This window comes from Ostreococcus lucimarinus, chromosome 7 (assembly GCF_000092065.1).
Source record: "Ostreococcus lucimarinus CCE9901 chromosome 7, complete sequence".
NCBI classification, from domain to species: Eukaryota; Viridiplantae; Chlorophyta; class Mamiellophyceae; order Mamiellales; family Bathycoccaceae; genus Ostreococcus; species Ostreococcus sp. 'lucimarinus'.
In genome coordinates this window covers 714,493-741,158 of record NC_009361.1, presented here as the reverse complement: position 1 = coordinate 741,158, position 26,666 = coordinate 714,493, and the positions used below count along the sequence as shown (strand labels likewise).

General features: G+C 61.7%; 15 protein-coding genes across 15 annotated transcripts; 5 read left to right on the top strand and 10 right to left on the bottom strand.

The window, feature by feature from the left end:
- Positions 1-4: 4 nt before the first annotated feature.
- Positions 5-688, bottom strand: OSTLU_93082 (predicted protein; the record flags this gene model as incomplete). Its single annotated transcript, XM_001418754.1, has 1 exon — positions 5-688. One exon carries the CDS (start codon positions 686-688, stop codon positions 5-7), a length of 684 nt encoding a protein of 227 aa, XP_001418791.1.
- Positions 689-1,245: 557 nt separating this feature from the next.
- OSTLU_9570 (predicted protein) lies at positions 1,246-1,524 on the top strand (the record flags this gene model as incomplete). The annotated part of the gene is made up of 1 exon (XM_001418991.1): positions 1,246-1,524. A coding segment is annotated over one exon (279 nt), but the record flags the coding sequence as incomplete, so codon positions are not given.
- A 134-nt stretch (positions 1,525-1,658) lies between these two features.
- OSTLU_32845 (predicted protein) lies at positions 1,659-2,831 on the bottom strand. Its single transcript, XM_001418753.1, has one exon. It carries the CDS (start codon positions 2,762-2,764, stop codon positions 1,727-1,729), a length of 1,038 nt encoding a protein of 345 aa, XP_001418790.1. The 5' UTR covers positions 2,765-2,831; the 3' UTR covers positions 1,659-1,726.
- Positions 2,832-3,076: 245 nt separating this feature from the next.
- Positions 3,077-3,570, bottom strand: PRPL18 (Plastid ribosomal protein L18 large ribosomal subunit; the record flags this gene model as incomplete). Its single annotated transcript, XM_001418752.1, has 2 exons — positions 3,077-3,394; positions 3,517-3,570. 2 exons carry the CDS (start codon positions 3,568-3,570, stop codon positions 3,077-3,079), a joined length of 372 nt encoding a protein of 123 aa, XP_001418789.1.
- Positions 3,571-4,299: 729 nt separating this feature from the next.
- Positions 4,300-5,754, top strand: OSTLU_35645 (predicted protein; the record flags this gene model as incomplete). Its single annotated transcript, XM_001418990.1, has 2 exons — positions 4,300-5,565; positions 5,617-5,754. Coding segments are annotated over 2 exons (1,404 nt in total), but the record flags the coding sequence as incomplete, so codon positions are not given.
- A 1,014-nt stretch (positions 5,755-6,768) lies between these two features.
- Positions 6,769-7,392, top strand: OSTLU_35596 (ABC(binding protein) family transporter: iron compound; the record flags this gene model as incomplete). Its single annotated transcript, XM_001418989.1, has 1 exon — positions 6,769-7,392. A coding segment is annotated over one exon (624 nt), but the record flags the coding sequence as incomplete, so codon positions are not given.
- A 102-nt stretch (positions 7,393-7,494) lies between these two features.
- Positions 7,495-9,270, bottom strand: OSTLU_32842 (predicted protein; the record flags this gene model as incomplete). Its single annotated transcript, XM_001418751.1, has 1 exon — positions 7,495-9,270. The coding sequence occupies one exon, from the start codon at positions 9,268-9,270 to the stop codon at positions 7,495-7,497; it is 1,776 nt and encodes a 591-aa protein (XP_001418788.1).
- Positions 9,271-9,448: 178 nt separating this feature from the next.
- OSTLU_32841 (predicted protein) lies at positions 9,449-10,573 on the top strand (the record flags this gene model as incomplete). The annotated part of the gene is made up of 1 exon (XM_001418988.1): positions 9,449-10,573. One exon carries the CDS (start codon positions 9,449-9,451, stop codon positions 10,571-10,573), a length of 1,125 nt encoding a protein of 374 aa, XP_001419025.1.
- Positions 10,574-10,671: 98 nt separating this feature from the next.
- On the bottom strand, positions 10,672-13,680 carry OSTLU_46066 (Tic110 family transporter: chloroplast inner envelope protein Tic110). The gene is made up of 2 exons (XM_001418750.1): positions 11,815-13,680; positions 10,672-11,652 (listed from the first exon to the last, which is right to left on the bottom strand). Exons 1-2 carry the CDS (start codon positions 13,576-13,578, stop codon positions 10,711-10,713), a joined length of 2,706 nt encoding a protein of 901 aa, XP_001418787.1. The 5' UTR covers positions 13,579-13,680; the 3' UTR covers positions 10,672-10,710.
- Positions 13,681-14,422: 742 nt separating this feature from the next.
- OSTLU_4604 (IISP family transporter: SRP receptor alpha-chain-like protein FtsY) lies at positions 14,423-15,373 on the top strand (the record flags this gene model as incomplete). The annotated part of the gene is made up of 1 exon (XM_001418987.1): positions 14,423-15,373. A coding segment is annotated over one exon (951 nt), but the record flags the coding sequence as incomplete, so codon positions are not given.
- Positions 15,374-15,464: 91 nt separating this feature from the next.
- Positions 15,465-15,785, bottom strand: OSTLU_32838 (predicted protein; the record flags this gene model as incomplete). Its single annotated transcript, XM_001418749.1, has 1 exon — positions 15,465-15,785. The coding sequence occupies one exon, from the start codon at positions 15,783-15,785 to the stop codon at positions 15,465-15,467; it is 321 nt and encodes a 106-aa protein (XP_001418786.1).
- Positions 15,786-16,684: 899 nt separating this feature from the next.
- On the bottom strand, positions 16,685-18,948 carry OSTLU_16284 (predicted protein; the record flags this gene model as incomplete). Its single annotated transcript, XM_001418748.1, has 2 exons — positions 16,685-18,418; positions 18,643-18,948. The coding sequence occupies 2 exons, from the start codon at positions 18,946-18,948 to the stop codon at positions 16,685-16,687; spliced, it is 2,040 nt and encodes a 679-aa protein (XP_001418785.1).
- Positions 18,949-19,270: 322 nt separating this feature from the next.
- Positions 19,271-20,305, bottom strand: OSTLU_32836 (predicted protein; the record flags this gene model as incomplete). Its single annotated transcript, XM_001418747.1, has 1 exon — positions 19,271-20,305. The coding sequence occupies one exon, from the start codon at positions 20,303-20,305 to the stop codon at positions 19,271-19,273; it is 1,035 nt and encodes a 344-aa protein (XP_001418784.1).
- A 181-nt stretch (positions 20,306-20,486) lies between these two features.
- On the bottom strand, positions 20,487-21,776 carry OSTLU_35344 (predicted protein; the record flags this gene model as incomplete). Its single annotated transcript, XM_001418746.1, has 1 exon — positions 20,487-21,776. One exon carries the CDS (start codon positions 21,774-21,776, stop codon positions 20,487-20,489), a length of 1,290 nt encoding a protein of 429 aa, XP_001418783.1.
- Positions 21,777-22,563: 787 nt separating this feature from the next.
- OSTLU_12762 (predicted protein) lies at positions 22,564-26,627 on the bottom strand (the record flags this gene model as incomplete). The annotated part of the gene is made up of 3 exons (XM_001418745.1): positions 22,564-22,630; positions 23,906-26,403; positions 26,574-26,627. The coding sequence occupies 3 exons, from the start codon at positions 26,625-26,627 to the stop codon at positions 22,564-22,566; spliced, it is 2,619 nt and encodes an 872-aa protein (XP_001418782.1).
- Between the last annotated feature and the right edge of the window lie 39 nt (positions 26,628-26,666).

Here is a 26,666-nt window from a genome sequence, read left to right as displayed (position 1 = left end):
CGCGCTACGACAGCGCCTTGTACGCTTTGTTGAGCTTTTGAAACGCCTCCTTCGCCCCGGGCGCGGCGCACTTGTCGGGATGTAGAATTTTCGCGAGCTCGCGATAGCTCTTCGTCACCCACTTCTTTTGCGAGCCCGGCGGCAAGTCTAAGACTTGCCAATCCGTCCCGGCGAGCACCACGCGCTGCACGGCGCGCCGCTCGATCTCTTCTTGCGATAAATTTTCCACCGGCTTCGCGATCTCGTCCACGCGCTCTTCGCACTGCTTGCGAACGCCGCGAAACCCGCTCAGTAGGTTCCCGGCGGCGCGCTGGCGCCTCGCCGCGTCCGCCTTGGCGGCTTCTTCCTTTTCCTTCTTCTCTCGCGCGTCCTGAGCCTTCTTCGCCGCCGCCGCCTCTAAAGCCGCCTTTAACTTAGCCTTCTCCGCCTCCACCGCTTTCATCTTCGCCTCCAGCGCCTCGCGCTGCGCCTTGGCGCTCGCCGGTTCGAACGCCGCCGCGCTCGCGCGCAGACGCGCTTGCGTCCCCTCTTTCCCATTTCCACCTCTTTTCGCCTCACCATCCTCGCGCGACCACGTGGCTTGACGCTTTTTAGTTTGCGCGGGCGATGATTTCACCGCCGGTTTCGTTTTCACCGCCTCCTTCGCCGTCGTCGTCGCGTCACCGCGCGTCCACGTCCGTCCCGGCATGGCTTTCGGTTATCTCCCCCCGCGCGCGATCGCGCGTTTCTTTCGCACGACGCGATCGCGCGCCCGTCGAACCCGCGCGATCGATCGCGCGCGCGTCGTTTTCGCGCCTCGTCGACGCGCGTCGCGTCGCGACCGCTCGACGCGTCGCGCTGTGACGAAATGTCATCGCGCGCCGCGCGCGCCGCTTCATCGACACCGCCCGCGTCGCGCGTCTCGGCCGCAAACGCCGTCGCGCACGCCCGAGCGCGTCGCCCCGCTCGCGCGCGAACGAAACAAACGTAATGACGCTCACGATGGCGCGCGCGCGCTGCGCGCGAGTCGCCCGTCTCGCGCCCGCGAACGCGCGAAAAGTCACGTCGACGTCATCCCTCGCGCGCGCGGTCGCGATCGCGCCGCGAAGCGCGACGCTGGACGCGCGCGCGGCGCGCTCGGTCGCGGTGAAGGCGGGAGAAGAGGACGATGAGTACATGTTCGCGAACCAGAGCGAGGCTAAGGGGGCGCTGAACCGCGATAACCCAGATTTGGTGGAAAAGTTCGCCGTCATCGGGCAGGGCGACTGGCAGTGTCAGAGCTGCATGTACGAATACAAGCCCAAAGTTGGGGACGATTTCTATCCCGTGAGCGCGGGAACGCAGTTTAAGGACTTGCCGGATGACTGGCGTTGTCCGACGTGCGGGGCGGAGAAGGTCAAGTTCAAGTCGCTCGGGAAGCAAGTCGCGGGGTTTGAGCAAAACCAAGGCTACGGGCTCGGGACGAACGCGATGACAGAGGGCGAGAAGTCGCAGTTGATTTACGGTGCGCTGGCGTTCTTCTTCTTGTGCTTCATCGCGGGATACTTGATGGATTAATACTCCACGCGGCGGTCGGGCGATTTCCCGACGGCGCTTAATATGTAAACTAGTCTTCTCGCAATGGAATTTCGCGCGCACGTACTTTGAAATGAAAGAGGCAGCTTTTTCCTTGTTATCGTTATTGCAAAACAACTCGTCGAGATCGTCGATGGGGTTCCTACTGTGATCGTCGCTCGCGCGAACGCGCTCAGAGGCGCAAAAGTTGAACCGTCACGTCATCCGTGCTACCCTTGGCGACGGCTTGCGCGATGAGCTCCTTCGCGAGCGTCTCCGGCTCCGCGTCCGCGGGCGCCGAGGTCAAGAAATCGGCGATCTCTTGGTTCGTCCAACCGCCACCACCACCGCGTTCGGGGTTCTCGAACAAACCATCGGAGGAAAGCATGACCCACGAGTCGGCCGCCGTGATTTGCTCAATGTAGCAATCCGGCTCGGCGTTCAAGCCAAATCCACTGCCATAATCCGCGTTCTTCTCGCCGATGCCTTCGAAGCGACCGCTTTCCTTCAAGAAGGAATCACCGAACGCGCGCGAAAGCGCCAAGACACCACCGACTCGCCAAGAACCTTCGGTAAACTTCACGAGCGACTGGCGCAAGTTCGGGTTGCCGCGATCGATGCGCTTGCGCTCGGCTTCGTCATCCGGCACGTGATCAACGCTCAACTGCAACGCCTTCCCATCGCGGACCAACAAAATACGCGCATCGCCAACGTTCGCCGTGGCCAAGCGCTTGGAACCGCCCTCCTCATACAACGCCACGATGACCGCCGTGCTCCCGCACTTGGACCCGCCGACGCCTCGCTCGCCAAACGACGCGAAAAATCCCTCCTGCGGCGCCACCAAAACCTGGTCCGCCTTCAAGCACGCCGTTCGCAGCGCGTCGAGTGGAAAATCAGCCTGCTTCCACTCCCCCAGAATGAACTCGTTCAAGTTTTCTCGCAGCCATTCGCTCACCGCTTTGCCTCCGTGACCGTCGAAGACGCTCGCGATCAAGCTCGGCGTCCCGTCTTCGGGTTTCGTCTTCGGCGCGTACGTCGAGAATCGATCCTCGTTTTGCTTACGAACCGTCCCTTTGACGCTCGCGCTTCCTATCCTCACTCCGACGCTCGTCGTCGTCTCGCTCGTCGCCGCCGCGCGCGCGGACACCGCGCGTTGGCTGTGATGCTTTTGCTTTTTGGACGTCGTTCGCGCGACGTCGACGGCGCGCGCGGTGCGCGCTTGGGCGTGCATCGGTGCGCGCGCGCGAAGTGTTCGTGCGTCGAGCGCGCGAGCGATCGAGCGTCAAGACGCGGGTCTCGACGCGCCGGCGTGTGCCGCGACGCGATGGCTCGCGACCGCGTTCGATGGCTGACGTCACTTATCCCCTTATCCAAGGCGCGGCGAGGCCGAGGCGGCGGCGAGGCGAGTGTTTTTGCTGCTAACAGTTCACGATTACAAAGTGAAGATGAATATGATCTAAACAACAACGACGCGCTCGATCGAGACGCGCGCGCGAGGCGCGGCGATCGAGACGAGCGCGAGCGTCGCATTCGCGGAGCGCGCTCACATCGCGACGCCGGCGGCGCGAGCGCCGTCGGCGATGGCCTTGACGCGGCCGTGGTAGAGGAATCCACCGCGGTCGAACACAGCCTGCGTGATGCCCTTTTCGACGCACACGGCACCGAGCATCTTCCCGACTTGCTCCGCAGACTCCACGGTCTTGCCCTTCCACTCCTCGCTCCCGATGACGGCCTTGACGGACGCGCTCATCGTCCCGAGCGCGGCGATGGTTTTTTGGTTTTCGTCATCGATGACTTGGACGTAGACGTGCTGGTTCGATCTGTACACGGAAATGCGCGGGCGTTCGGACGATCCGGAAATCTATCGATGGAAACGGACGATCGCATCGCTCGTCAGTCTCTCGCGCTCGTCTCGCCTCGCGTCTTCGCGAGGGGGCGTCCGTCGTCGCTCGCGTCTTCGCGACTCTCGATCCATCGACGCACCTTGGATCGAATCTTGCGGTGTCGCTGCTGACGCTTCGCTTCCTTGGGCGTCATCTTCGCCGAAGTCACCACGGCGGCTGCGCTCGCGAGAATCGCGCATCATTCGTCAGTCCTCGCTCGCCGACCCTCGCTCCAGGGTTTCCCCAACCCTCGGGGTTTCCGCGCCCCATTCGCGTCGCGCCGACTTCCCGCGCCGCGACCCCCGTCGCGCGCGTTCGCGCGTCCCGCTCGACGCCCGCGCATTTCTACCCTCCATTCGCGCGCCCTCGCGCGTCCACTCCCATCGCGCGCGCTTCGCGCGCGTCCCGTCGTCGCCCCCCCATCGCGTTCCCTCGCGTCTCCTCGCGCGTCTTCGGTCTTCGGTCTTCGCGTCTCGCGCGCGCACCTCTCCTCGGCGTCGTCGTCACCGACGTGGCTAAGCCGTTCCCTCTAATCGTCGCCCTCGACGTGAGCATCGCGTGCGTGAGCGCGTTCATCGTCGCGTCGCCGTGTGTCGCGCGCCGTCGCCGGCTTAGGGCTTGCGCCGCGGCGACCGACCGTTTTACAAACACGGACCGACCGACCGACCGACCGACCGACCGACCCGTTGGCGCCGGCGCCGCACGGCGCGACGCGCGCGAGACGCGGGGACGCGCGAACGCGCGAGCGCGCGCGAGCGAACGCGCGTCGAGCGTCAGCGTCGAGCGGAAGCGCGCGGGACGGATCGAGCGCGACGACGCGCGCGACGACGCGCGAGAGGGACGAGACGTCGAGAGCTCGAGCGCGCGCGAACGATCGAGCGCGATGAAGGTGGTGGTCGTCGCGGGAACGCACTCGGGGGTGGGGAAGACGACGATCGCGACGGCGTTGATGCTGGCGTACGCGAGACGGGGACTGCGAGTGCGAGCGTTCAAGGTTGGGTGCGATTTCGTGGATCCCATGGCGCACCGATCGGCGCTGCGGAGCCAGAGCGGGGACGCGCGGGAGAGCGAAAATCTGGATGGGTACATGATGAGCGCGGGAGCGGTGGCGAGGGTGGTGGCGAAACACGCGGAGACGTGCGACGTGGCGATCGTGGACGGGGTGATGGGGCTGTACGATGGGAGAGATGGGATGAGCGAGGACGGATCGACGGCGCAGATGGCAAAGTGGCTCGAGGCGGGGGTGCTGCTGGTGGTGGATTGTAACGCCATGGCGCGCTCGGTGGCGGCGGTGATCAAGGGGTACAGAGAATTCGACGCGGAGTTGAATTTGGTGGGGGTGGTTTTCAACAAAACCGGTGGTGAGGCGCACACGGAGTACTTGCGAGAAAGTCTCTTGGCGGCGATGGCGCACGTGGACGTCTTCGGGGGGATTCCCAAGGACACCAACGGGCCCACGTTTGATCCAACGAGCGCGGCGACGACGAGTGACGACGCCATGGAGCAGAAAATTCAGCACATGGCGATGTTGCTCGAGCAAAACGTCGATCTCGACGCGTTGTTCGAAGCGATGCCGGCGTACGAAATTTCGCCGCGCGTCGCGCGCGATTTGGCGCTCGAACGCGCCATGCGAGAGGAACTCGAGGCGGGGCCGTCAAAGCCGAAAGTGCGCATCGCTGTCGCTCGAGACGAAGCGTTTTGCTTCTACTATCCCGAAAATTTAGCCAAGTTGGAAGACGCGGGGGCGGAATTAGTCTACTTTAGTCCGATAGCCGGCGAAGGATTGCCGAGCGACGTCCAAGGCGTCATCTTTGGCGGAGGTTATCCCGAGTTTCACGCGCAGGCCTTGTTCAAGAATCGGCCTTTACGATCGGCGGTGACGGCGTTTGCCACAGCAGGAGGCGTGGTGTACGCCGAATGCGGTGGATTGATGTTCCTTTCGCAGTCGCTCTCAGCGCCGGATGGGAGCTCGCCTCGATCCATGTGCGGCGTCGCGCCCTTCGCGACGCGACTCACGAGTTCGGTGAAGACGGGATACGCCGAGATCACTATTGCGCCCGGAAATCCTTTGTTCAACGAGGGTGAAGTCGTTCGAGGTCAGACGTTTCGATACAGCGAAATACACGGCGATAGACCGAGCAAGATGCGCGTGACGGAGGATAAAGTCGCCATCGGCTGGGGCGCGACGTACGAGGTGAAGCAGGAACGAAAATTCGGCAAGGGCAAAAACTCGATCAATCTCGACGGTTTCGCGTGGAACAATGTGCTGGTATCGCAGTTACACCTTCACTTTGGCGCTAATCCATCTTTGGCTTCCTCGTTCGTTGAGTCGTGCAGAAGCGTGCCGCCGGGCGCGGCGGAAGCCGCGGCGCGCGCGGCGATGGTTTCACGAAGGACGATGAGCAAGAGCTTCGGACCTCTGACGCCAATCAGTTCGAGAAAGTTCGACAAGGCTCTCGAACGAAGCAGGAGTATGAGCGAGGAAGAGATGCTCGCGCGGTCAGCGCAGTCGGATTCACCAGAAAAAGTCAAACAGGTTTTGCCGCCGCGGCGCGCTCGTGCGATGTCTCGCGACTTCCGCGAGTACTCGGTTGACTTGGACTCGGCGGAGGGATTAGGAATGTTCCGCTCGCGCTCATCGGCGTCGATGCAGTCACTGGGTGCGCAAATATCGAAACTCTCGGGAATGCCTCGTAAGTCAACGACGCAACCCGAGCTCGATGTGGCTCTGCACTTATACTTTGGCGCCGCGCCGCAAGTCATGGCGGATCATCTCCACGCGCCTTCGCAGCTGCAGCTTCCGTTGCCGCAATCGGTGGGGTCGATAATTTCCCTTTCCACGACTGCGACATCTATCCTCTATGCACTTGGCGTCGGCGATCGAATCGTCGGCATCACGGAGGCGTGCGTGCTTCCAGAGGACATCACGGATTACCCAAAAATCGTCGCCAGACACTTGCACTCTCTCGCTTTGCCGCAATCGAGCGCTGGTCTCGCTGACAATCGAAAGAAGTCTTCGAACTCTTTGAATGGCGATTTCGAATTTTTTGGTGGAACTCATCACGGGTCGAGCTACAACTCGCTGACTCGTTTGGAGGCCAGGCATAGCTCGTCGTCGCACGTGAGCGCGCTCGACAAATGGTGTTTCTTCGACGTCAACTTTGTGCGCCACGCAGAGGCTCGACTCATCTTCACCCCAGACGTGTGCTCACAGTGCACCGATGTGCGTTTTGGCACCGCCAAGTTTCTACACGAAGCCGAAGTTTTCTTGACGAACGCAGAGTTTGATTCGGACGAAGATTCCTTGGAAGTCGACGCGTCGCGGCCGTCAATCTTCCCCGTCGCTCCAAAGACGCTGAGCGACGTCTTGGACGTGATTCTTCAAATCGGGATTTTGTGCGGTGTAAAGGAAAAGGCGGTGACTTTGCTGACGCAGCTTCGATCACGTTTGCGTACTATCGCTCGTGTCGTCGCCACGGCTGACGAAAGGCCGAAGGTCATGTCTTTGGAAGGCATCAAACCTCTCGTCGCCGGCGGACACTGGCTGCCCGAGATGAAATCAATCGCCGGCGGTATCGACGAACTTCACGAACCGGGCGTTTCAGCTGAGCGCATGCGATGGGAGCAAGTGCTGTCGTACGGCCCAGATGTGTTACTTCTCGTGCCTTGCTACATAGGTAAATCATCCGAAGAAACCATGGAGAGGACGCTCGAACAGCTAGAACATTTGGCGAGTCAGCCGGGTTGGTGGGTGATTCCTGCCGTGCGCGATCGCCGCGTCTTCGTTCTCTCCCACGAAATGATTTGTCAAGCCGGTCCACAACTCGTTGATGGTGTGGAGACTTTAGCTCGAATTCTCCATCCGGATTTGTTCCCGATGGAACTGCGTCAAGGAGTTTGCTACAAGTTCAACCTCGAAGAAGGTCGCTCTTGTCGACCAAAGCAACTGCGCCAACACTTCGTCGAGTGGCGCTAGAAAAATGTGAAACAAATGTACCATTAGCTCGCTTGCGTGTAAAAGAGCGAAGATCAATTAGCTATTCTCATTATTACACCAATATCACGGCATGAGCGCCTATTACGCGTTCTTTAACGCGTCTAAGAAGTCGACAACGTCGCTTCGCAAGCCGTATCCCCACGGCATGCAAAATTCGCCGTGCGCGAATTTCTCTTGCCAAATAATTCGCGCCTTTGATTGCCTCAACACGTGCCTGCAGATGGCGTCCGTGTCGAGCAATAGATCATTCGATTCGAGCACGATGAGTGAGTCCACCGGCAAATCGTCCGCCCACAAGTTATAACGAGCCCACCAAAACTTTCTTCGAAGCGCCGTCATGACGCCGATTTCTCGAAGAAGAAAGTAGTCGCGCAACAAAAAGTACAACAATGCATTTCCATCGCGCCAAAACGACGCGGTCGCGAGCGTTCGCGGACCTTCCATGAGTCTATTCCTGAAGTCGACCCAGCTCTTATTGAGCTGGTATAAAATACCTACAGTTTGCGGTAAGCACAAGCACACGCAAACCGGATCGAGGAGCACGATTGAACTCACGCAAAACCTTTGACACGTCCTCGCCACGACAAAGGTGCCGAAACTGTGTCCGTACAGCGCTGGCGCGCGAAATGCGTGCTTCTTCGTGATTTCCACCACCGTGTCCACCATGTCGTCGAGTTCAGGCACCTTCGGCACCGCTCGCATGCTAATGTGAGGAAGCGTCAGCATGGCGATTTTGCGATTCGGTCTGCTGCGCAAGAGTTGCGCGATGTGCGGAACATACGGCGCGAGTCCGACGCCCAGGCCGTGGACGAAAATGATTGGCTTCGTATCGCCGTCGCTCGCGTCGCCCGCGTCTCCGCACAACACCGGTCTCGTCTCGACGCCTCGGCCGTGCCTCGTCTCTCGCGTCGCCGTCCTCGCGCGTCGTCGCTTCCAATTATTCTCGACGATTTCGCAGTTCGCCCAGTACGAACACCCGTTGGCGCCGTGATACAATTTAAATCCCAACGCGTGTAACGCCAGCCCGGTCACGCCCGCCACACCGTTCACCCACGCGGTGAACAACAGCGGTTGATGCAACGCCCCGAGCTTTTCCTTTGTGTGAAACATAAACTCGAACGATTCCCTCGCCGCGTTGTCGTCGAATTTCAAGTTCCAGTGCGCCTCAATTTCCTCCATGAATGTCCTCAGCTCCCGCTCTTTGCGCTCGCCGATCTCTTCCGCGCTCAGCGCGTCGTGAAAGCCGAAACGTAAAAAATCCAGCGCCGTCTCTCGGTGAAACGCCGGCGACTCGGCGCGATCGATCCCGGGCGTCGACGCCCTGGACAAGGGCGGGCTCGACGGCGTCGCCCGAAACGGATTCTCGCGTTCACCGAACGCGAAACTCTTCCACGTCTTCATCCATCCCCTGATGTACGCGTTAAAATCCAACACTCCGTCGTAGCGAAGCTGCAAGAACCGATCGAAATCCCGTCGCGTCGGCGTCGCCTTCATATTTTCGTCGTCGTCGAATCGCTTCCCGACCCCTCGCCTGTGCGCGTACCACCCCAATTCGCTCGCCGCGAGCGCCATCACGACCCCCCACTTTTTCTTCCTTCGCTCCATCGCGCTTCCCCGATTCACGTACGCCTTCGCCGCCGTCCACGCCAGCGTCGCCGGTCCCAGCGTCCACGCCGCGCTCAGCGCCGCCGTCGTCGCCGCGTCCCTCGCGTCCCACCCCCACTCGCGCCTTCGCCGCAGCTTCACCCGCGGATTCGCGCGCCAATCCAAAATCATCTCCTCGAACACCTCGTCCGGGTCCGCGTCCCGCGGCGTGTACCGCTCCAGCGTCGTCGTCGTCCGCGCGCCCGCCGTCATTTCGTCGTCCGTCTTCGCGTCTTCGTCGCGCCGTCGCTCGCCGCCGTCGCGCCTCGTCCCGTCGACCGCGCCGTCGAGCGAGTCGATTTTTTCTTCGCGCCCGCGCCCGAACGCGCGCGCCGTCGCGCCGTCGCGCGTCGTCACTCCGCGTCGCTCTGTCGCGGCGGTTGCCGACGCGATGGCGACGAAAGCCGCGGGCGTCGCGCTCGCGCTCGCGACGTGCGCGCTCGCGACGGCGACGTCGGGCGCGATCGGACGCGTCGCGAACCGCGACGGGGCGTCGCCCGCGCCCGCGGCGCCGCTCGCGATCGCCGGGGGGGCGCTGCTGCGACGAAGATTTCGAACGCGCGAGGCCGCGTTCGCGAGAATCTTCGAGCCGGGCGCGCGGGCGTGCGCGGATCGAGGGCTGAAACTCGGGATCGCCGCGCTGGGGGCGAAGCTTTCGTTGCGCGAGATCGGGGAGACGGCGACGGCGGCGGCGCCGGCGATCGCGGCGACGGTGACGACCGGGCTCGCGGCGACGCCGGCGCTGCGAAGGGCGGCGAGCGAAAGGTTCGGACCGGCGAGCGGGCTGACGCGAAAGGTGGGCGCGCTGCTGGCGGCGGGAACGAGCGTGTGCGGCGTGACGGCGATCGGGGGACTGGCGCCGGCGATCGGGGCGAGTCAGCGGGAGATTGGGGTGGCGGTGGCGAACGTGGCGGCGTACGGGACGCTCGGGATGCTGGCGTATCCGTGGGCGGCGAAGCGGTTGTTTCCGGAGGGCGGCGTCCCGGCGGGGGTGTTTTTGGGGCTCAGCGTGCACGATACGGCGCAGGTCGTCGGGGCAGGGATGACGTTTCGAGACGCGTTCGAGGATGAGATGGCGTTTAAGGCGGCGACGGTGACAAAGTTGACGAGAAATCTCACCCTGGCGTTGGCGATTCCGTATCTCGCGTACGCGTTCAGGAGCGCGGACGCGGGCGCGGGCGCGGCGGCGAAGCGTCCGGCGCTCGTGCCGGGGTTTTTGATCGCGTTCGTCGCGATGGCGGCGCTGCGTTCGCTCGGGGACGCCACGGAATCCGTTCGCGACGACGCGCGGTGGAAGCGTTTCCACAAGGCGACGGGGGATTTCGCGTCCAACGTGGTTTTGCCGACATCCATGGCGGCGGTCGGTTTATGCATGAGCGCGTCGGCGCTTAGCGGCGTCGGTGTGGCGCCGTTCGTCGTCGGGGCGTGCGCGGCGACTTCCGTCGGTGTGGTCGCCGCGTGCAGCGTCAAAGCTCTCGACGCCGCTGGCGCGTTTCGAGGCATCGGCGCGAGTTGAGCGCGGAGCGAAGAGTAGCGTTAGCATCTAGATGACTTTTGTTCGTGCCACATGCGTAATGACAACAATAAAGCTTTAAGTTTCGAATCAATCAATTCTTTGCTACGGTGGATCGTTTCTCAATCTAGATCGAGAAACTAGAAGAGGGCCTCGTCTAACGAGTCTTCGGAAAACTTGAACGCGCCGTCGGCGACGACTTGTTCAAGCTTGCGGGCGCTTTCGTCGCTAATGCTCAAAGCAGATTGAAGAACCTTGCGCTCTTCCACGTCTGAGCACTCTTGGACGAAGACAGAGTACATGTCGAACACCTCAGATTCCACCTTCCACTCCAACTTGGCCTCGGGCGCCACGGCTTGGCACGCGACCAAGTTGCGGCAGCACAGGAGGACGTCGGCAGCCTTCTTTTGACGCAAGACAGCGACGCCTTGAATCATTTGAGAGCGCTTCTTCTCGGCAGCGATGTTCTTGAGCTCAGTCTTGGCCTTCTCACCATCAATCTTGAGATCTTCGACCAAGGTACCCGTGAGCGCTTCGATGTCGGCGCTTCCGCTTCCGTCGCCCAAACGGCGCTCGGCGTTTTTGCGGAACAAGTTCATGCGCTTGTCTTCCGGAATCATGCGCTCGATTTCGACGCCAGCTTCGATCATCTTTCTCACCTCAGCCGCATCGAGCGTACCAGAAGCAATTTGCTGCTGAACGTTGGACATCATGCGTTGCGAGGTGATGCCCTTGATGATCTTTTGCGCCTCGTCCTCGGGCAAGTTGAGCTGCGTCTGAATTTCCTTGAGCTTCTCGGCGCGATCGGCGGTGAGGCCGCGGCCGTCGCCGAGCATTTGCTCAGCTTGCGTCCGGAACGCCTTGTCGGCCAGATCCTTGTGCACTTGACCGACTTCCATCATGTTAAGGCCGAGGATATCGCCGAGCTGGGACAAGCGCTTGAATTCGCTTTGGTCGCGCTCGATGTTGATGCGCACGCCCATCGGGGCGTTCACTTGATCACCAGTCATGCAGAACATGAGGTATTCTCTGTACATCGCTTGGCGAGTGACCACATCCATGTCTTCGGCGAGCGTGACTTCCTTCTGGTGCGGGACTTCTTCCTCCTTGACGACGACTTCTTCCTCTTTCTCTTCCTCCTCCGCGGTCTCCGTCGCCGCCTCAGCCTTCACTTCCTCAACCTTCTTGGGGGTGTCACTGGCGAAGCCTTGACCCTCCGCCGCACTTCGAAGGCTATCATCCACCGTGGGCTCAGCGGCGGCTTCAGGCTCCGCCGCGGTAGCCTCCGCGGCGGCTTTCGCCTTCTCTTCCGCTTCCTCCTTCGCCGCCGCCTCTTGCGCCTCCTTCAAGAGCGAGGCGAGCTCCTCCGCCGCCGCCTCAGCCTTTGCCTTGGTCACGTCCTGCACGAGCGGCGTCACGACGCCTTGGTTGTAGAAGATCATCTTGCGAATCTCCTTCTGCGCGTCCGTCTTGTTTCTAATGGACTTGGACGTGCGGATGAAACCACTCATTTGCTTGCGAGCCTCGGCGCCGAGAATCTTGAGCGCGGTTTCGTCGTCGAGACGAACGTTTGCCTTGGCAGCCTTGCATCGGTCGCGAAGCGCCGGAGTGAAGGACTCGGTCGGCACGGAAAGCGCCGAGCGAACCGCGGTGCGGTAAATTTCGCCGCAGATTTCAAAGTGAAGCTTCTCAACGACGCCCTTCGGCACGCACAAGAGCTTGCGAACGCGAGCCAAGGCTTCGACGTCGGCGTCTTCGAGCTTTTTATTCGATGAGATGATGGACTCGAGCTTGGTGCGATAGTTCTCTTCGTGAATGCCCGCAGCCACTTCCGGAGGGAATCGGAGGCCTTCGCACAAACCTTGGAGCACCTTGGCTGGAGACTCGGCGTTGTCCAACGAGCCGCTCTTGACGGCGTCGCGAAGCGCCAGGCGGTACGAGGCGGTGGTGGAGGCGAGAATAATGTCGTCTGCCTCCTTGTTGCCCATGCCAAACACGAGACGGAGCTTGCCGAGGTTGTCGTTGAGCGCGGCACTGAAGGAGTAACCCTTGATGCCTTCCTCGAGGTAGGTTCTGAACACGTCCTTGAGTTCCGTCATCTTCGAGTCAAACTCGCCGCCGAACAGCGTCACCGGACCAACACCCGGGAAAGAACCTTGCGCGCCTTCGAGCTTGACGTTGTAAGCCAAAACTTGTTCAACGTTCTTGCAAATCGTACCGACGTCACGCGCAGAGCCACGTTCCTTGTTCAACGTAATGGTGCCGTTGACGATGCCGGCGACGTGCGCCGTGGCGAGGTCTTGGGCGATTTCACCGGCGGCGTCGTCGTCCAAATTCAGCGACGCCTTGTAGTCAGCCGCCGACGCGATCGCCGCGGCGTCAACGTTAGCGATGGCGTTAGATTTGGACAAGCTCGTGCGCAACAGCTGGCTCGCGTTGTCTCTGTTGGCCAAGTCGACTTGGGCGTCCGAGACGCGGAACACGCGCTTCCACGGGAGCAAAAATCGCGCTTGCTCTTCGCCAAAGGTTTGCGTAGAGATGAAGACGAGCTTTTGGAACTCCTTGCGCGATTCCAAGTCCGTCTCCTTATCCGTCGATCCGAGTTCGATGCGCTTTCTGAACAAGCGACGACCAGCCTCCAAGTGCGCCTGCGCCGCCGAGGCGTCGTCTATGCCGAGCGTTTGGCGAAACTGCGCCAAAGCCGCGGCTTCCCAACCTTGCACCGGATCCAACCCTTGCGGCACGAGAGACATCAAGTAGACGTCGTAAAGCTCCGTCATCGCCGTCGCGCACGATTGACCCATGTTCGCGATCCCAAACTTCGCCCCCATCGCGTTGACTTCCTCAGCCGTCACGCTCAACGGATCCCGTCCCTGCAGCGAGTTCCACAAGCTCTTCGGCGCCGCCGTGAACCGCTTCTTATCCGCCACCGACACCCCATACGCGGCGCCACCACCGACGACCGCCGTCAGCGCCGCTTTCGCCCCTCCCCTGACGTTCGCCGGCATCGCGGAGCCCACCGCGTTCCCCAATCCGGCGCCGAGCGCCACGAGCGCGCCGTACGCCCCCAACCGCGCCGCCGTCGGCAGCGCCGCGATTTGTTTCTCCACCGCGTCCATCTCGCGCTCGAACCCGAACGGGCTCGCTCGATCCTAATCGCATCAATCGTCCGATCGCGCTCGCATCGTCAGTCTCCGCGCCCTCGCCGTCGCTCCTCGCCCTCCGTCGCGCGCGTCTCCTAGGTCACACCCTCGCCATCCACAGGGTTTCGCGTCGTCGCGCGACGATGTCTCGACGCACCGTCGGCGGTTCCGGCGCGCTCGCCCGCACGCGCGCCGCGCACGCGCGCCCGCGCGTTCGACGCAAAGAATTCTTCTTCACCAAATCCCGCGTCGCCGTCCACCGCGCCGTCGTCGCCGGTCGACGCGTCGCCGTCGTCATCATCGCGCGTCGAGCTCGCGCTTACGAACGATGTCGTGCGATTCGCTTTACGAACGCGTCGCGTCGCGCGGTCGTCGGACTCTCGCGCGGTCGTCGGACTTGCGCGGACGGTTCGAACGACGCGTCGTGCGCTCGCGTCGCGCTCGTTCGCGCCCGCGTCGCCGTGTGCGCGCGCCGCGCGTCGTCGCGACGCCGCCGGGCGGGCGGTTGCTGTTTGAGACTCTACACGGACCTTATCCACAACCATCGCCCGATCGTCGTCCGCGCGCGGCACACCGCGACGCGATGACGCGCGTCGCGACGCGCGCGACGCCCGCGCGCGCGACGACGTCGACGTCGACGTCGTCGCGCACCGCGCGTCGCGACGCGCGCTCGAGACGAATCGCGACGCGCGCGGGATTCGATCTCGGCAAACTCGCGTCGGTGCTGCGAAAGAAGACGGCGATGGATGTCGAGCGCGTGTTCAACGGGACGTCGAAGACGCGGGAGCGATTGAGCGCGGTGAACGACGTGTTGGCGCTGTGGCGCATGGAGGATTTCGACGACGCGCTGGAGGAGCTGGAGGAGACGCTGCTGGGGGCGGATTTCGGGCCCAAGGCGGCGACGCGGGTGACGGACGGCGTGCGCGCGCGCGTGGAGCGAGGCGAGTGTAAGACGGGGGGGGACGTGCGGCGAGCGCTGAAGGCGTCGATCGTGGAGGTGTTGACCAAGGCGGGGGACGCGATGAAGATTGGATTGAACGAGACGGCGGGCGAACCGAGCGTGGTGTTGGTGGTGGGCGTGAACGGGGGGGGGAAGACGACGACGCTGGGAAAATTGAGTCATCGATTCGCGGAGAGCGGGGCGAAGGTGATGATGGTGCCGGGAGACACGTTTCGCGCGGCGGCGGCCGAACAGCTCGCGACGTGGGCTGAACGCACGGGAGCGGTGATGAGCGACTCGCCGCCGAACACCAAACCGGGGGCGGTGTGTTACAAGGCGGTGGACGAGGCGTGCGCGCGGGGCGACGTCGACGTCGTGCTCGCGGACACGTCCGGGCGATTGCACAACAACTCTCAGCTCATGGATGAATTAGTCGGGGTGAAGAATTCCATCTCCAAGCGCTTGCCGAGCGCGCCGCACGAGGTTTTACTCGTCTTGGACGGCACCACCGGGTTGAACATGCTCAACCAGGCGCGCGTTTTCAACGAAGCCGTGGGCGTGACGGGAATCATTTTGACCAAGCTCGACGGCACCTCGCGAGGAGGCGCGGTGGTGAGCGTGGTGGATGAGTTGGGGATTCCCGTCAAGTTCGTTGGCGTCGGCGAGTCGATGCAAGACTTGCAGTCGTTCGACGCGGTCGGGTTCGTCGACGCGTTGTTCCCGGACGAGGAGGAGTAGAGACTGTCTCGTGACGACGATAATACTACGCCGCTATCGGTTAATACACACATACAATAATTCGCTAAAGAGATCATCTAACTAAAGGTAGTTTTGTCAACTTCGTCAAGCACTTCGGCGAAATCCTTCGCAGACGCACGGCGCCGAGCACGCGCTCAGGCAACTCGTCTTCGCGCGCGCCCTCGATCCATATCGCCAAATCCTCGTCGCTCCGCGCGCTGAGCCCGGAGAACATGTTGTACAGATATTTCGCAGACGCGCTCGTCCCGCACTCGATGCAACACTCTAAATAACGGTCCTCGTACCCCTCGGTATCGCCGGCGCCGCGAAAAAAGCGCGTCGACGCGCGTTTTCCCACGAGCACCGGTTTCGTCGGCACGCACTTGCGCAACATCAACGGCGACTGCGGATGAAGTTTCGCGCACAGCTTCACTCTCGCCGCGCGATATGCGTCATCATCGGTCTCCACGAACCGTCTCAACGTCTTGGCGAACGACGGCGACGAATTCGCGTCGACCCAATCGCACAACCGCCGCGCGTCGCGAACGCTCTCCGCGCCGTCGCCCTCGGGCTGAAAATAGCACACCAAATTCGCCCCATCCGGATTTACGAAGTGCATCGCGAACGTCCACGCCGTCGTCGCTCCTCCGTCGCGCTCGAACTCGCGCCTGAACCAACTCTCCGGTCGCGTTCGACAAAAATCGACGCGCGCGTCGTCGCCGTCGCTCGCCAGGCTCGAGCCATCGAACAGATCGACGTGTCGCAGCGTCAGCAGCGGTCTCTCGCGCGGTGGTGCCTTTTTAGCGTCCACGAAGTACGACGCGGCGCGCACGCGCAGCCACTCGCACGGCGCGGCGTCCCAGTGCGTCTTCGAGGCGCTCGAAAAGTGTTCTCGAAACGACGTCAGGGCGTCGTGAAAGATGTCGAGCGAGCGTCTCGACCGCGACGTCGCGACCGCGGCGCTTGTCGACGGCGGCGAACTCCGGTCGAGCGCGCGATGCGACGCGGGATCGACGTCGACGCGCGAGCTCGCGCATCCCATCGAGGCGCGGAGTGCGGTCGCGACGGCGAGGCGCGACGCTCGGGATGGCGTCGGCGCGACGGGAGCTCGGGAGCTCGGGACGGCGACGACGGCAAAGGAGAACGGACGGCGACGACGGGAAAGGAGAAGGAATTTATATTAGTACTTCAATCAAAAGTGCGCGACTAAAGTGGCACGAGCGGCTGTCCGTTGCGGGGACTCGTTGCGGGGAATTTTCCCGAGCGCAACGCTTCGACATCCGGTCCCTACGCTTACAACGACATCGCCTTCGCGGCCATGGCATCGGCAGTGATTCCGAACTGCTTGTACAGAATCGGGGCCGGTGCCGAAGCGCCGAAATCGTCATGTCCGATGGAAGCGCCGGCGTACTTAGCCCAGCCGAACGTGGTGCCCGCCTCGATGGAGACGGTCTTCGCGCGCATGGCAGCCGGCAAGACGGACTCTTGGTAGGCGGCCGGTTGGCGCTCGAAGGCTTCCCAGCACGGCATGGAGACAACGCGAACCTTCTTACCCTTAGATTCGAGCTCGGCACCAGCTTGGCACGCGAGTTCGAGTTCGGTACCGGTACCGATGAGGATCACGTCGCACGCTTCGCCAGCGGCGGCGCCTTGGACGACGTACGCACCCTTGGCGGCGCCTTCCATGGAGGTACCCGCAAGGTTCGGCACGACTTGGCGGGAGAGCGCCAACGTAGTCGGGGCACCGTTCATCGAGTTTTCGACAGCCATCTTGTACATGGCGGCGGTCTCGTTGCCGTCGGCCGGGCGAGCCATGTCCATACCCGGCATGGCGCGGAAGGACGCGACGTGCTCAATCGGCTGGTGAGTCGGGCCGTCCTCGCCGACGCCGATGGAATCGTGCGTCATGACGAAGATGGTACCGGCTTGGGAGAGCGCGGCGATGCGCATGGCGCAACGCATGTAGTCGGTGAAGATGAAGAAGGTCGCGCAGTACGGAATGATACCCGGGGAGTGGAGCTTCATGCCGTTGGCGATGGCACCCATACCGTGCTCGCGGACGCCGAAGCGAACATTGCGCTCGGCCGGGGTGTCCTTTTGGAAGTCACCGAATTGCTTCATCAACGTCATGTTGGACGGCGCAAGATCGGCGGAACCACCCATGAAACCCGGGATCGCGCCACCGAGGGCGTTGAGCATGGTTTGGGAGTGGATGCGCGTGGCGACACCCTTGTCCTCCGGCGTGAACGTCGGGAGAGACTTTTCCCAGCCAGACGGCAACTTGCCGGACATGATGGACTCGAGCTCGGCCGCATCTTCGGCGTACTTGCTCTTGTAGGTGGCCCACTTGGCGTTCCATTCGGCTTCGGCGGCGGTGCCCTTTTCGGAGCAATCCATGTACGCCTTGACGGCTTCCGGAACTTCGAATTCGCCGTACTTCCACTTCAAGTTTTCGCGAGTCGCGGCGGTTTCATCCTTACCGAGCGGCGCGCCGTGCACGTCGTGGGTGTTGGACTTGTTCGGGGAACCGTAGCCAATCAAGGTGGTCACCTTGATGAGCGACGGGCGCGGGTCAGCCTTGGCGGCGTTGACGGCGGCGCGAATCGAGTCGACGTCGGTGTTACCGTTCTCGACGTGTTGCGTGTGCCAGCCGTACGCGTTGAAGCGCGCGACGACGTCTTCCGTGAAGGAGATGTCGGTGTGACCATCGATGGAGATGTGGTTGTCGTCATAGAAGACAATCAACTTGCCGAGGCCCCAGTGACCGGCGAGGGACGCGCCTTCGCCGGACATGCCCTCCATGTTGCAGCCGTCGCCCATGACGCAGTACGTGTAGTGATCGACGATTTCGCAATCCGGCTTGTTGAATCGACCGGCGAGGTGCTTCTCGACCATCGCGAGACCGACGGCGTTGCAAATACCCATACCGAGCGGGCCCGTGGTGACTTCGATGCCGTCGGTGATGAAGTTCTCCGGGTGACCCGGGGTCTTGGAGTCCCACTGACGGAACTGCTTGATGTCTTCAATCTACGCGCGTCGAGCGTGCATCGCGCATTCATCGTCAGTCATCGAGTTTTATCTCCATCATCGCTCGCGCGTCCGCCAGAGCGACGCTCTCGCGCGTTCGCGTCCATCCTTCGCGCGTCCGCGCGGGCTCTTATCCAAAACCCCAACTTGAGGCTTTATCCACACGATCGGCGCGCGCGTTCGAGAATCGCGTCGCCCGCGCGCGCGCGTCGCGACGAACGCACCGAAACGCTCGGGTAACCGGTCAAATGCATCAAAGAGTACTGCAGCATGCACCCGTGTCCCGCGGACAGCACGAATCGATCGCGGTTGAACCACTTCGTGTTCTTCGGGTTGTGCGTCATCGCTTCGCGGAAAATCACGTAGCCCATCGGCGCGCAGCCCATCGGCAAGCCGGGGTGACCGGAGTTGGACTTGTTGATCGCGTCGATCGCCAAAAATCGCACGGTGTTGATCGCGTCGTTCACCGTGTCCGCGGAGACGCCCGGCGGCGCGGCGACGGCGGCGCGCGTGACGACCTTGGCGCTCATGCGCGAGCGACGGTTTTGGACCTTGGCGGTGAGCTTGGCGCGGAGCGCGAGCGCGGCCGGGCTCAGGGCGGCGGCGGACGACATTGCGAGAATTTTTTGGGTTCTTTTGACGTCGACGGGCGGTGAGGCGACGAACGCGTGTGAGGCGTCGCGCGTGCGGTGAAGTGACGGGAATCGATGACGCGCGCGCGCGCGATCGACGCCGCGCGTGGGGCTGTGCGTGATCGGCTTTTATTCGTGTGCGCATACAGTTCGGGAGGTGAAATAGTGTGAAGCCGTCGTCTAATCGAATAAATGGTGGCTATAATATGGCTAGGTGGCGTCACACGTGACGCGCGCCCGCGGGGGTCCACCCGCGCGAACGCGTCGGCGCGTTCCAGGGCGCGTACGAGTCGCGCGCGCCCTGACGCAACGCGAAAGATTCGAAAGATTCGTACCGAGGCGACCAATCGAGCTCGGTCTTGGTGCGGGAGTTGGACATGGCGCGACCGAGCGGGCCGTCGGTTTTGGTGAAGGCGGGCGCGGCGGCGTCGGCGCCGTAGACGCCAGACTCCACGGAGACGCGCGCGATCGCCTCGCGGGTGATCGGGACGCCGTCGGTGCCGAGATAAATGTGAGACTTTGCTCCTTTCGTCATCGCGGCGAAGCACAGATCGGCGGCGTCTTCGTAGTGAATTAAATTCACCAAGGCGTCGGCGCGAGAATCGAGCGAGGACGTCTTGATGAAGTACTTGTGCGCGCCTCGCTCGGAGTGATAGAGCCCGGCTAATCGACACACCACACCACCAGCGTCTAACACGACTTTTTCCGCCTTCAGCAACCGATCGACACGAGGATTGGTGCCTATTTCATAAACTTCACTCTCCTCGTCGCACGCCTCGCCGGCTTCATTCTTGTACACGGCGCTCGAGCTCGTAAACGCGAACGCGCCCGAGCCGTCCCAATACTTCAACGCCGCCGCGACTTCGCCCGGGTAATCCTCACTGCCACTCGGTGGCGCGCTGAAAACGACGTAGGGAAACCGCCGCGTCGCCGTGGGATCGTCCGCACCGAAATCCTTCGTTCGCGGCGTCACGCCGACGCTTCGCAAGCCGTCGTGCGCGGCGTCGGTGTTCGTCTGTCCGACCACCACCGCCCCGGGGAAGTTCGACAGCCACACGCGCGCGATGCGCGAGCCCAAAACACCGGGTCCGACGACGAGCAGGTTTCGGTCGTCCCCGAACGGCCCCGGTGCGTCCGAAGTCGACGCCGCCGCCACCGCGCGAGACCGAGACGACGCTTTTTCGCGCGACGTCTTTCGCGCGGTGTGCGAGGGAAACGCGCGGTGCGCGCGCGGTGACGCGCTCGAAGCGCGCATAACGTTCGAAATTACACGTGCGTCCTTCACGAACGGGCTCGGCGCGAGGATGGAGGCGCACGCGCGGGAGTGAGGACAACGCGGGGGGAGCCTTGGGCGCGCTTTCCGGGCGTCGGGTCGCTCGCGCTCGATTACAAACGAAAGCGAGCGAGCGTCTAAGTCTAAATGCACTATGTCAACTTCATGCAGAAGCGCCGGCGAGTCTTTCGACGCGAGACCAGCGCGCTTGGCGAGCTTTTTCGTCCTCAGCGAGACGCTCTTGATCCGCCAACCAACGCTCGCGACACTGCGCGAAGAGCTCGGGGTCCATCTCTTGAAGCATCTTGCGGACGTTTATGGTTAATCCGCCCACGACTGGGTTCCAATGTCCGACGGCGTTCTTTTCGAGCGCACCGAAGCAGACGGGAAGCAACGCGTGGCGATGTTGCGCCACCAGGTTGACAATGTAGTCGTTGTTCCACAAAAACAGCGCTCTTTCGGCGACTTGGAAGTGCGTGGAGTTGATGCAGAAGGATATTTGTTTGAACAGCGGCACCATGACGTTGGCAAACTGCGCGCTTTGCGTGAGCTCTAACACCTCTTCCAACTCTCCCAAGATGAGCACTTCTTTCTGGGAATTCGTAACGGGCCAGTACTTGAGCAAACCGCGAATGACGACGTCGGCCATGCGCGGATCCTTTTCGACGAATTGGGTCACGCAGTAAACGAGTTGCGAGTGATACATTCCGACGCACTTCGGCTTGTGTAACGGCAACAAAGCGCGCTTTAAGAACGTTTTGTGTTCGTCCTTGAGCGGCAGCGCGAACCCGTTGATGATTGATCCCAAAATTTCGAGCAACTCCGCGATTCCGTTGTGTTTCTCCGTCTCATAAATGAAGCGGAAGAAGATATTATTGATCGCCTGACGGATGAACGGCCGATGGATCATGAATTTCCCGTAAATTCTGTGCAAAATCGTCTTCAAGTAATCGCGCTCCCGCGGGTCTTCGCTGTCAAACAACTCTAAAAGCCTGAGCACGAAGGATTGATCGATGTACGTCTTCCCGTTTTTAATGTCAATGTCGTTGGAAACGACGTAACGCAACAAGAATTCGTACACGATTTGCAAGTGCGGCCAAGACGGCTCGAGGCTCGGCTCTTCTTCTTCTGGGTCGAACATCGCCGCGTTCACCAGTCCCGTCTGCTCCGAGCTCGTCGGCGGCAACGTGCGGAACAAATTCTGCGCCAGCATGAAGTTGATGTGTTCCAGCACTTGCTCCGTGAACCGCCCCGTGCCTTGATTGACGTAGTCCACGATCTCGATCAACGTCTGACGCTTGATTTCCTTCTCCCTCGCGTCGATCGCGGGATCGGTGAAATCGAAACAATACGAACACAGCTGTAACTTTTTCCCAAACAACGCCGCTCGTTCGTTCACGGGTACGTCTCTGAACAAAAACAACGGCTTATTCTTATCGTACAACACCTCCATGCTCGGTAGACCGTTTTGCCCGTGCCTCGACCCTTCCCTAGATCCAACCCTGAGCGAACTAAACGCCCGAAACCCGCCCGCGGCGGACGCCGCCGCGCCCGCCATTCGATTAAACACGCCCGCGTCGTTCGTCCCGCTCCCGCTCGACTTCCCGTTCGCCGGCGACGTCGACCTCGATCCCCCTCGACCACCGCGCGTCGTCGTCGTCCCGTCTCCTCCCGAATCGTTCGCCCCGTCCTCGCCCTCTCGCTTCCCGCTCCCTCGCCCGAGCCCGCTCAACTGCTTCTTCACGTTTCGCAGCATCGCGACCCGTCGCCGCCGCGCCGCGCGCGCGCGATTCCGCGCCGATCGCGCGCGTTCCGTTCGCGTTCGCGCGCGCGACCGACCGATCGACCGATCGAGCGCGCGATCGAGCAATCAATCAATCAATCGACCAACGAACCAACGAACGAACGAACCAACGAACGAACGACGATCGCGCGCGTCGCTCGCGCGCGTCCCTCGCGCCGACGCCCTCGACCCGCGCGCCCGCGCGCGATCGATTCGATTCGACGCGATCGCGCCGTCGTCGACGACGTGTGCGGCGCGCGCGACCGCGCGATCGAGGCGACGACGCGCGCGTCCCGGCGAATCGCGACGACCGCGCGCGCGCGGTGCCGACCGCGGCGACCGACCGATTTTACGACTCGGGTTTCATTCGATACCGCTCGCGGTGTGTGACGTACGACCTCGTGCGTGCGCGACGCGCGCGAAAAAAAAAAACGGGTCTGACGCGTGGGTATGAATATCAGTGAGGGATCGTTTTCCACGAGATATTCGCGACGCGCGCGATCGGCGCCGGTCGCACACGCGGACTCGAGGCGGACGACGACGACGACGACGACGACGACGACGAGGGACGAAAACGCGATCGGTGGACACGCGATAATAATAATAGTGACGCGCGCGTCGAGCGCGAGGGCGTCGACGAGGACGCGGGTCGGCGGCGGCGACGACGCGCGCGGCGCGCGAGGACGACGAGGCGGCTATGTTTAGCGTCGCGCGGACGACGCGCGGGGACGACGGGGAGGCGCGATCGGCGATGGGGACGACGCGCGCGGCGCGCGAGGGGACGTCGACGTGGAGCGCGCTGGACGACGACGGGTTCTGGGAGGCGCGGGATCAGAACGACGATCCGAATGGGACGTTCGGGGGACGGCTGGAGAAATTCGAGCGATCGCTCGAGGCGCTGTGCGTGGGGTTCGCGGAGGGACGCGGGGAGGGTGGGAGGGGGGTGAGGGCGCCGCTGAGTCGCGCGTCGGAGGAGGGGGGGGTGAAGAAGGCGCGGTCGACGGCGAAATCGTCGCGGAAGCGGCGCGAGATGACGACGGCGACGGCGACGACGGCGACGGCGCGCGGCGACGCGCGCATCGTCGAGGTGAAAACGAGCGAAGATCCGACTCGGCTGGACGATGGGTTTCGATGGCGCAAGTACGGAAATAAGTTTTTGAGTGGGCAGAAGTATCCAAGAGCGTATTACAAGTGCACGTCGGGGTCGGGGATCGGGCGACTTCAAAAGCACGTGGAAAAGACCGGAGACGCGACGTATTCGATTACGTATCTCGGCGTCTCCGGCTCCGGGGCGTCGGCCGAGGTTTGTGAAGCGCTCTTGGAGAATATTTTCAAATTTTTGCGCGCGCGAGCGCTGACGCGTAACATTAATATAGATTCGGTGCACATGACGCGGCGCCGAGCGTGATGAATGAATGGATGTGACGGCAAATGTGACGATCGATGCTCTCGATTTACAATCAATGTGAAGCGATGTTGTTTGCGGTGTCTACCAACCTCCTCCTCTAGACGGTGCATCGTCGCGTCGAGGCGGGCGATATTTCCCATCGTCAGCACCGCCACTTCTCGACGGCGGGCGGTCATCGCCGCTTCTCGACGGCGGGCGATCGCCGCCGCCTCGCTCCCATCTATTCGACGGCGCGCGATCGCGATCTCCGAATCCGCCGCCCCGGCCGTCGTCGCGACGAGGCTCGTAACGATCACCACCTCTTGACGGTTCCCATCGGCTACCACCTGACGGAGGTCGCGCTGGGGCTTCGTCGACCCGACGACGCTCGCCGAACGCGCTCCCAGCGAACGCGCCCCAGCGATCGTCGCCGCCGCGTGCCGGCGGTTGTTCGCGTTGTCTTCTAGCAGCTTCCTCTTCTTCTTGTTGACGACGTCTTTCAGCTTGCGCGATGCGATCCTTTTCGCGCTTTTCGTGCTTCACCGCAGCCTCGATGTCTTGGAGACGCTTGATGTAATCTTTTTTCGCTTGGAGCAAGCGTTCAGCCTCCTTGTGCTTCTTCATTTGCTCGAGCTTTCTCGCGCGTTCCTCCTCTTGAGCGGCGAATTGCTCGGCCCGACGAATCATGACACCACGCGCGAACTCGGCACGCGGACCTTCCATACGCATCAAACGCTGCTTTTCTGCGCTCTCCGCCTCCCACTTGGCGCGATGTTTCGCAGCCATCGCGACTTGTTGTTCGGCGTGGTACTTTTCGTCATCCACCGATCGCTCCTTGTACGCCTTCTCGATGAGACTGATACTTTCTTCGCGCTTGGCACGTTCGACGTGATCCATGCGTTTAGCGAGACTGTTCAATTTGCGTTCTTGCTCTTGACGCGCCTTGATTTGTTCTTGAATAGCATCTTGCATGATGGCTCGCTTGTCGAGGACGACGCCCTCCTCGAGGACAATCGGCGCCTTTTTGCCAGCGCGCTTGGCTTGCTCGGCGAGCAACTCGAGAGCCTCTTGTTTCTCTTTTTCCTCCATTTCCGCACGAATTCTCTTCTCTTCGCGAGCACGAGCTTCTTGTTCGAGGCGCTTGGCCTCGTTTTCTTCGTGCTTGCGCTGCGCGGCGACGCGCTTAGCCTCTTCCTCCTTTTCTTGCTCAGCGGCGGCGCGCTCGGCTTCCTCCTTGCGGCGCTCGATGACCACCTTGCGCGCCAGCGCACGCTTGTGTTCGGCCTCGATGGCGGCGCGCAATTCGGCACCGAGTACACGAGCGCCGACATCGGCGGGTGTCTTGGGCGCGAGCTTGCTCATGCCTTCTTGCAAAAGACGAGCGGCGCGAGAGAGGTGCGTCTTGACGAAACCCGTCTCGAGGCGATCGCCGACAAAGTTCATCGATCCAGTCTCGTGGTCGATTCGAACGGAAATGTAATCACTTCGAATCGCTTGTACGAGAATACGCTCGACTTCGTGATACGGCATGAACGGCACGGAGGATTTCAAAGAATCAATCTTCATCGTCTCGAACACCTTGGATTGCTGGTGCACCATGCGAATAATGCCGAGCGATCTCAGTCTCGGTAAGAACGAGTTGAAGTCGAAAGAGGAAACCGGCGAGGCTTCACTGACTTCAATTGTCGTGCCTTGTAACACGTTAAACAACACGTCAGCCTTCTTGCACAGATCGAGCGGGGAAAAGCTTTGCTCCATGAGGGCGTACAAACGCTTGACGTCGTCGTCCACCTTGGCCAACAAACCGCTGCGCTTGATCTCGGCCGCCAACAATTCACGCGAGAGCACATCGCTGATGCTGCGACTACGATCGATGTGGTAACCGAGCAAACTTGCCATGCGAGAGTCGCGATCGAATTGATGATCGGAGTCCATGTCGCCAAAGACGGACTTTTCAGTGTACGGCGTTATGCACATCGTCGCCAACACGACACCCGAAGCCAACGCGCGTTCGTCTTCAGGGGTCAAGCTGCGGTTATACGTTTTACTAACGCTGTAAAGCTTCATCCACGCGTACGCGGCGTGGAGGTAATTTTTACCAATCCAGAAAATTTCCGTCAACTTGGCAAAGTACAACGCCATCATCTGCGGCTTGGGCGAACGGCGAAGCAAGAGCATCAACCCGTGAATGTCTTCGATCGATCGGAACGCTTCTTGCCACATTTCAAGCGTCGTAGCCGCCTTCAGCTGTTCGAAACGCACTTCCATGTAGAGATTTTGCGTCTCGGGTAAGCTCAAATCCGGTCTGTCGCGCATATCCTTGTACTTGACCATGTTGTTCAAGTGCGTTCGCATCAAGTCGCACGCGCGCCTGAATTCGGTCGTGCGCTTGTGCTTGAGGCAAAACTTGAACACGTCCTTCACGACCATGGCGTACAAACCCTCGAGCTTGTTGTTGTTGCGTAAGATGTCGAGCAAGTTGCGATACGTTTCCCACAAAAACTTGAACCACGGCGTCACCGTTTCCTTTTCCGTCGCCTCGTTCTCGTGGTCGAGTCGATACGCCTTCGCCAACAGCGACTCTGGCGTGAACTCGGCCTCGAGATCGACGTCCGCGTCGAGAGTAGCGCCGAACTCCGCCTGCGCCGTCTCCGCGCGTTCCGTCGAGAGCTTCAAAAATCGCTTCACCACCTCCTCGAGCGACTGCACGTTCACCAGCAAGCACGTGTTGCGATATTGCATCAACCCATCCTTACACAGCCTGCCCTTCTTCAGCTCGACGCACAGCTCGACGTACTTGAACATGACCTCCTCGAGAACCTTGGTCCACTGCCTGTTTCGCCGACTGGTGACGATTTCGTGCAGCGACAGCAGCGCCGCCTGCTTCTGTCCCACGTTGATCAGCTCCTCCTGCACCGCGCGTCCGATCGATGCGACGTCTCGTCAGTCTTCGCGCGCCCTCGTCCTTTCGCTTCGCCCCTCCCGTCGTCGCCGCGCGCTCGAATCTCAAATCCAAACCCTCTCCCGTCCCCCGTCGGTCGTCGTCCCGCGTCGCGTCGTCGTCGTCGCGTCGCGCGCACCGCGCGCTTGATCGCGTTCTCCGGTCGCGCGAAGTTCCCCATGTACCGCGACATCGCGCCCGTCGCCCGACGCCGCGCCGTCGTCTGCCGCGC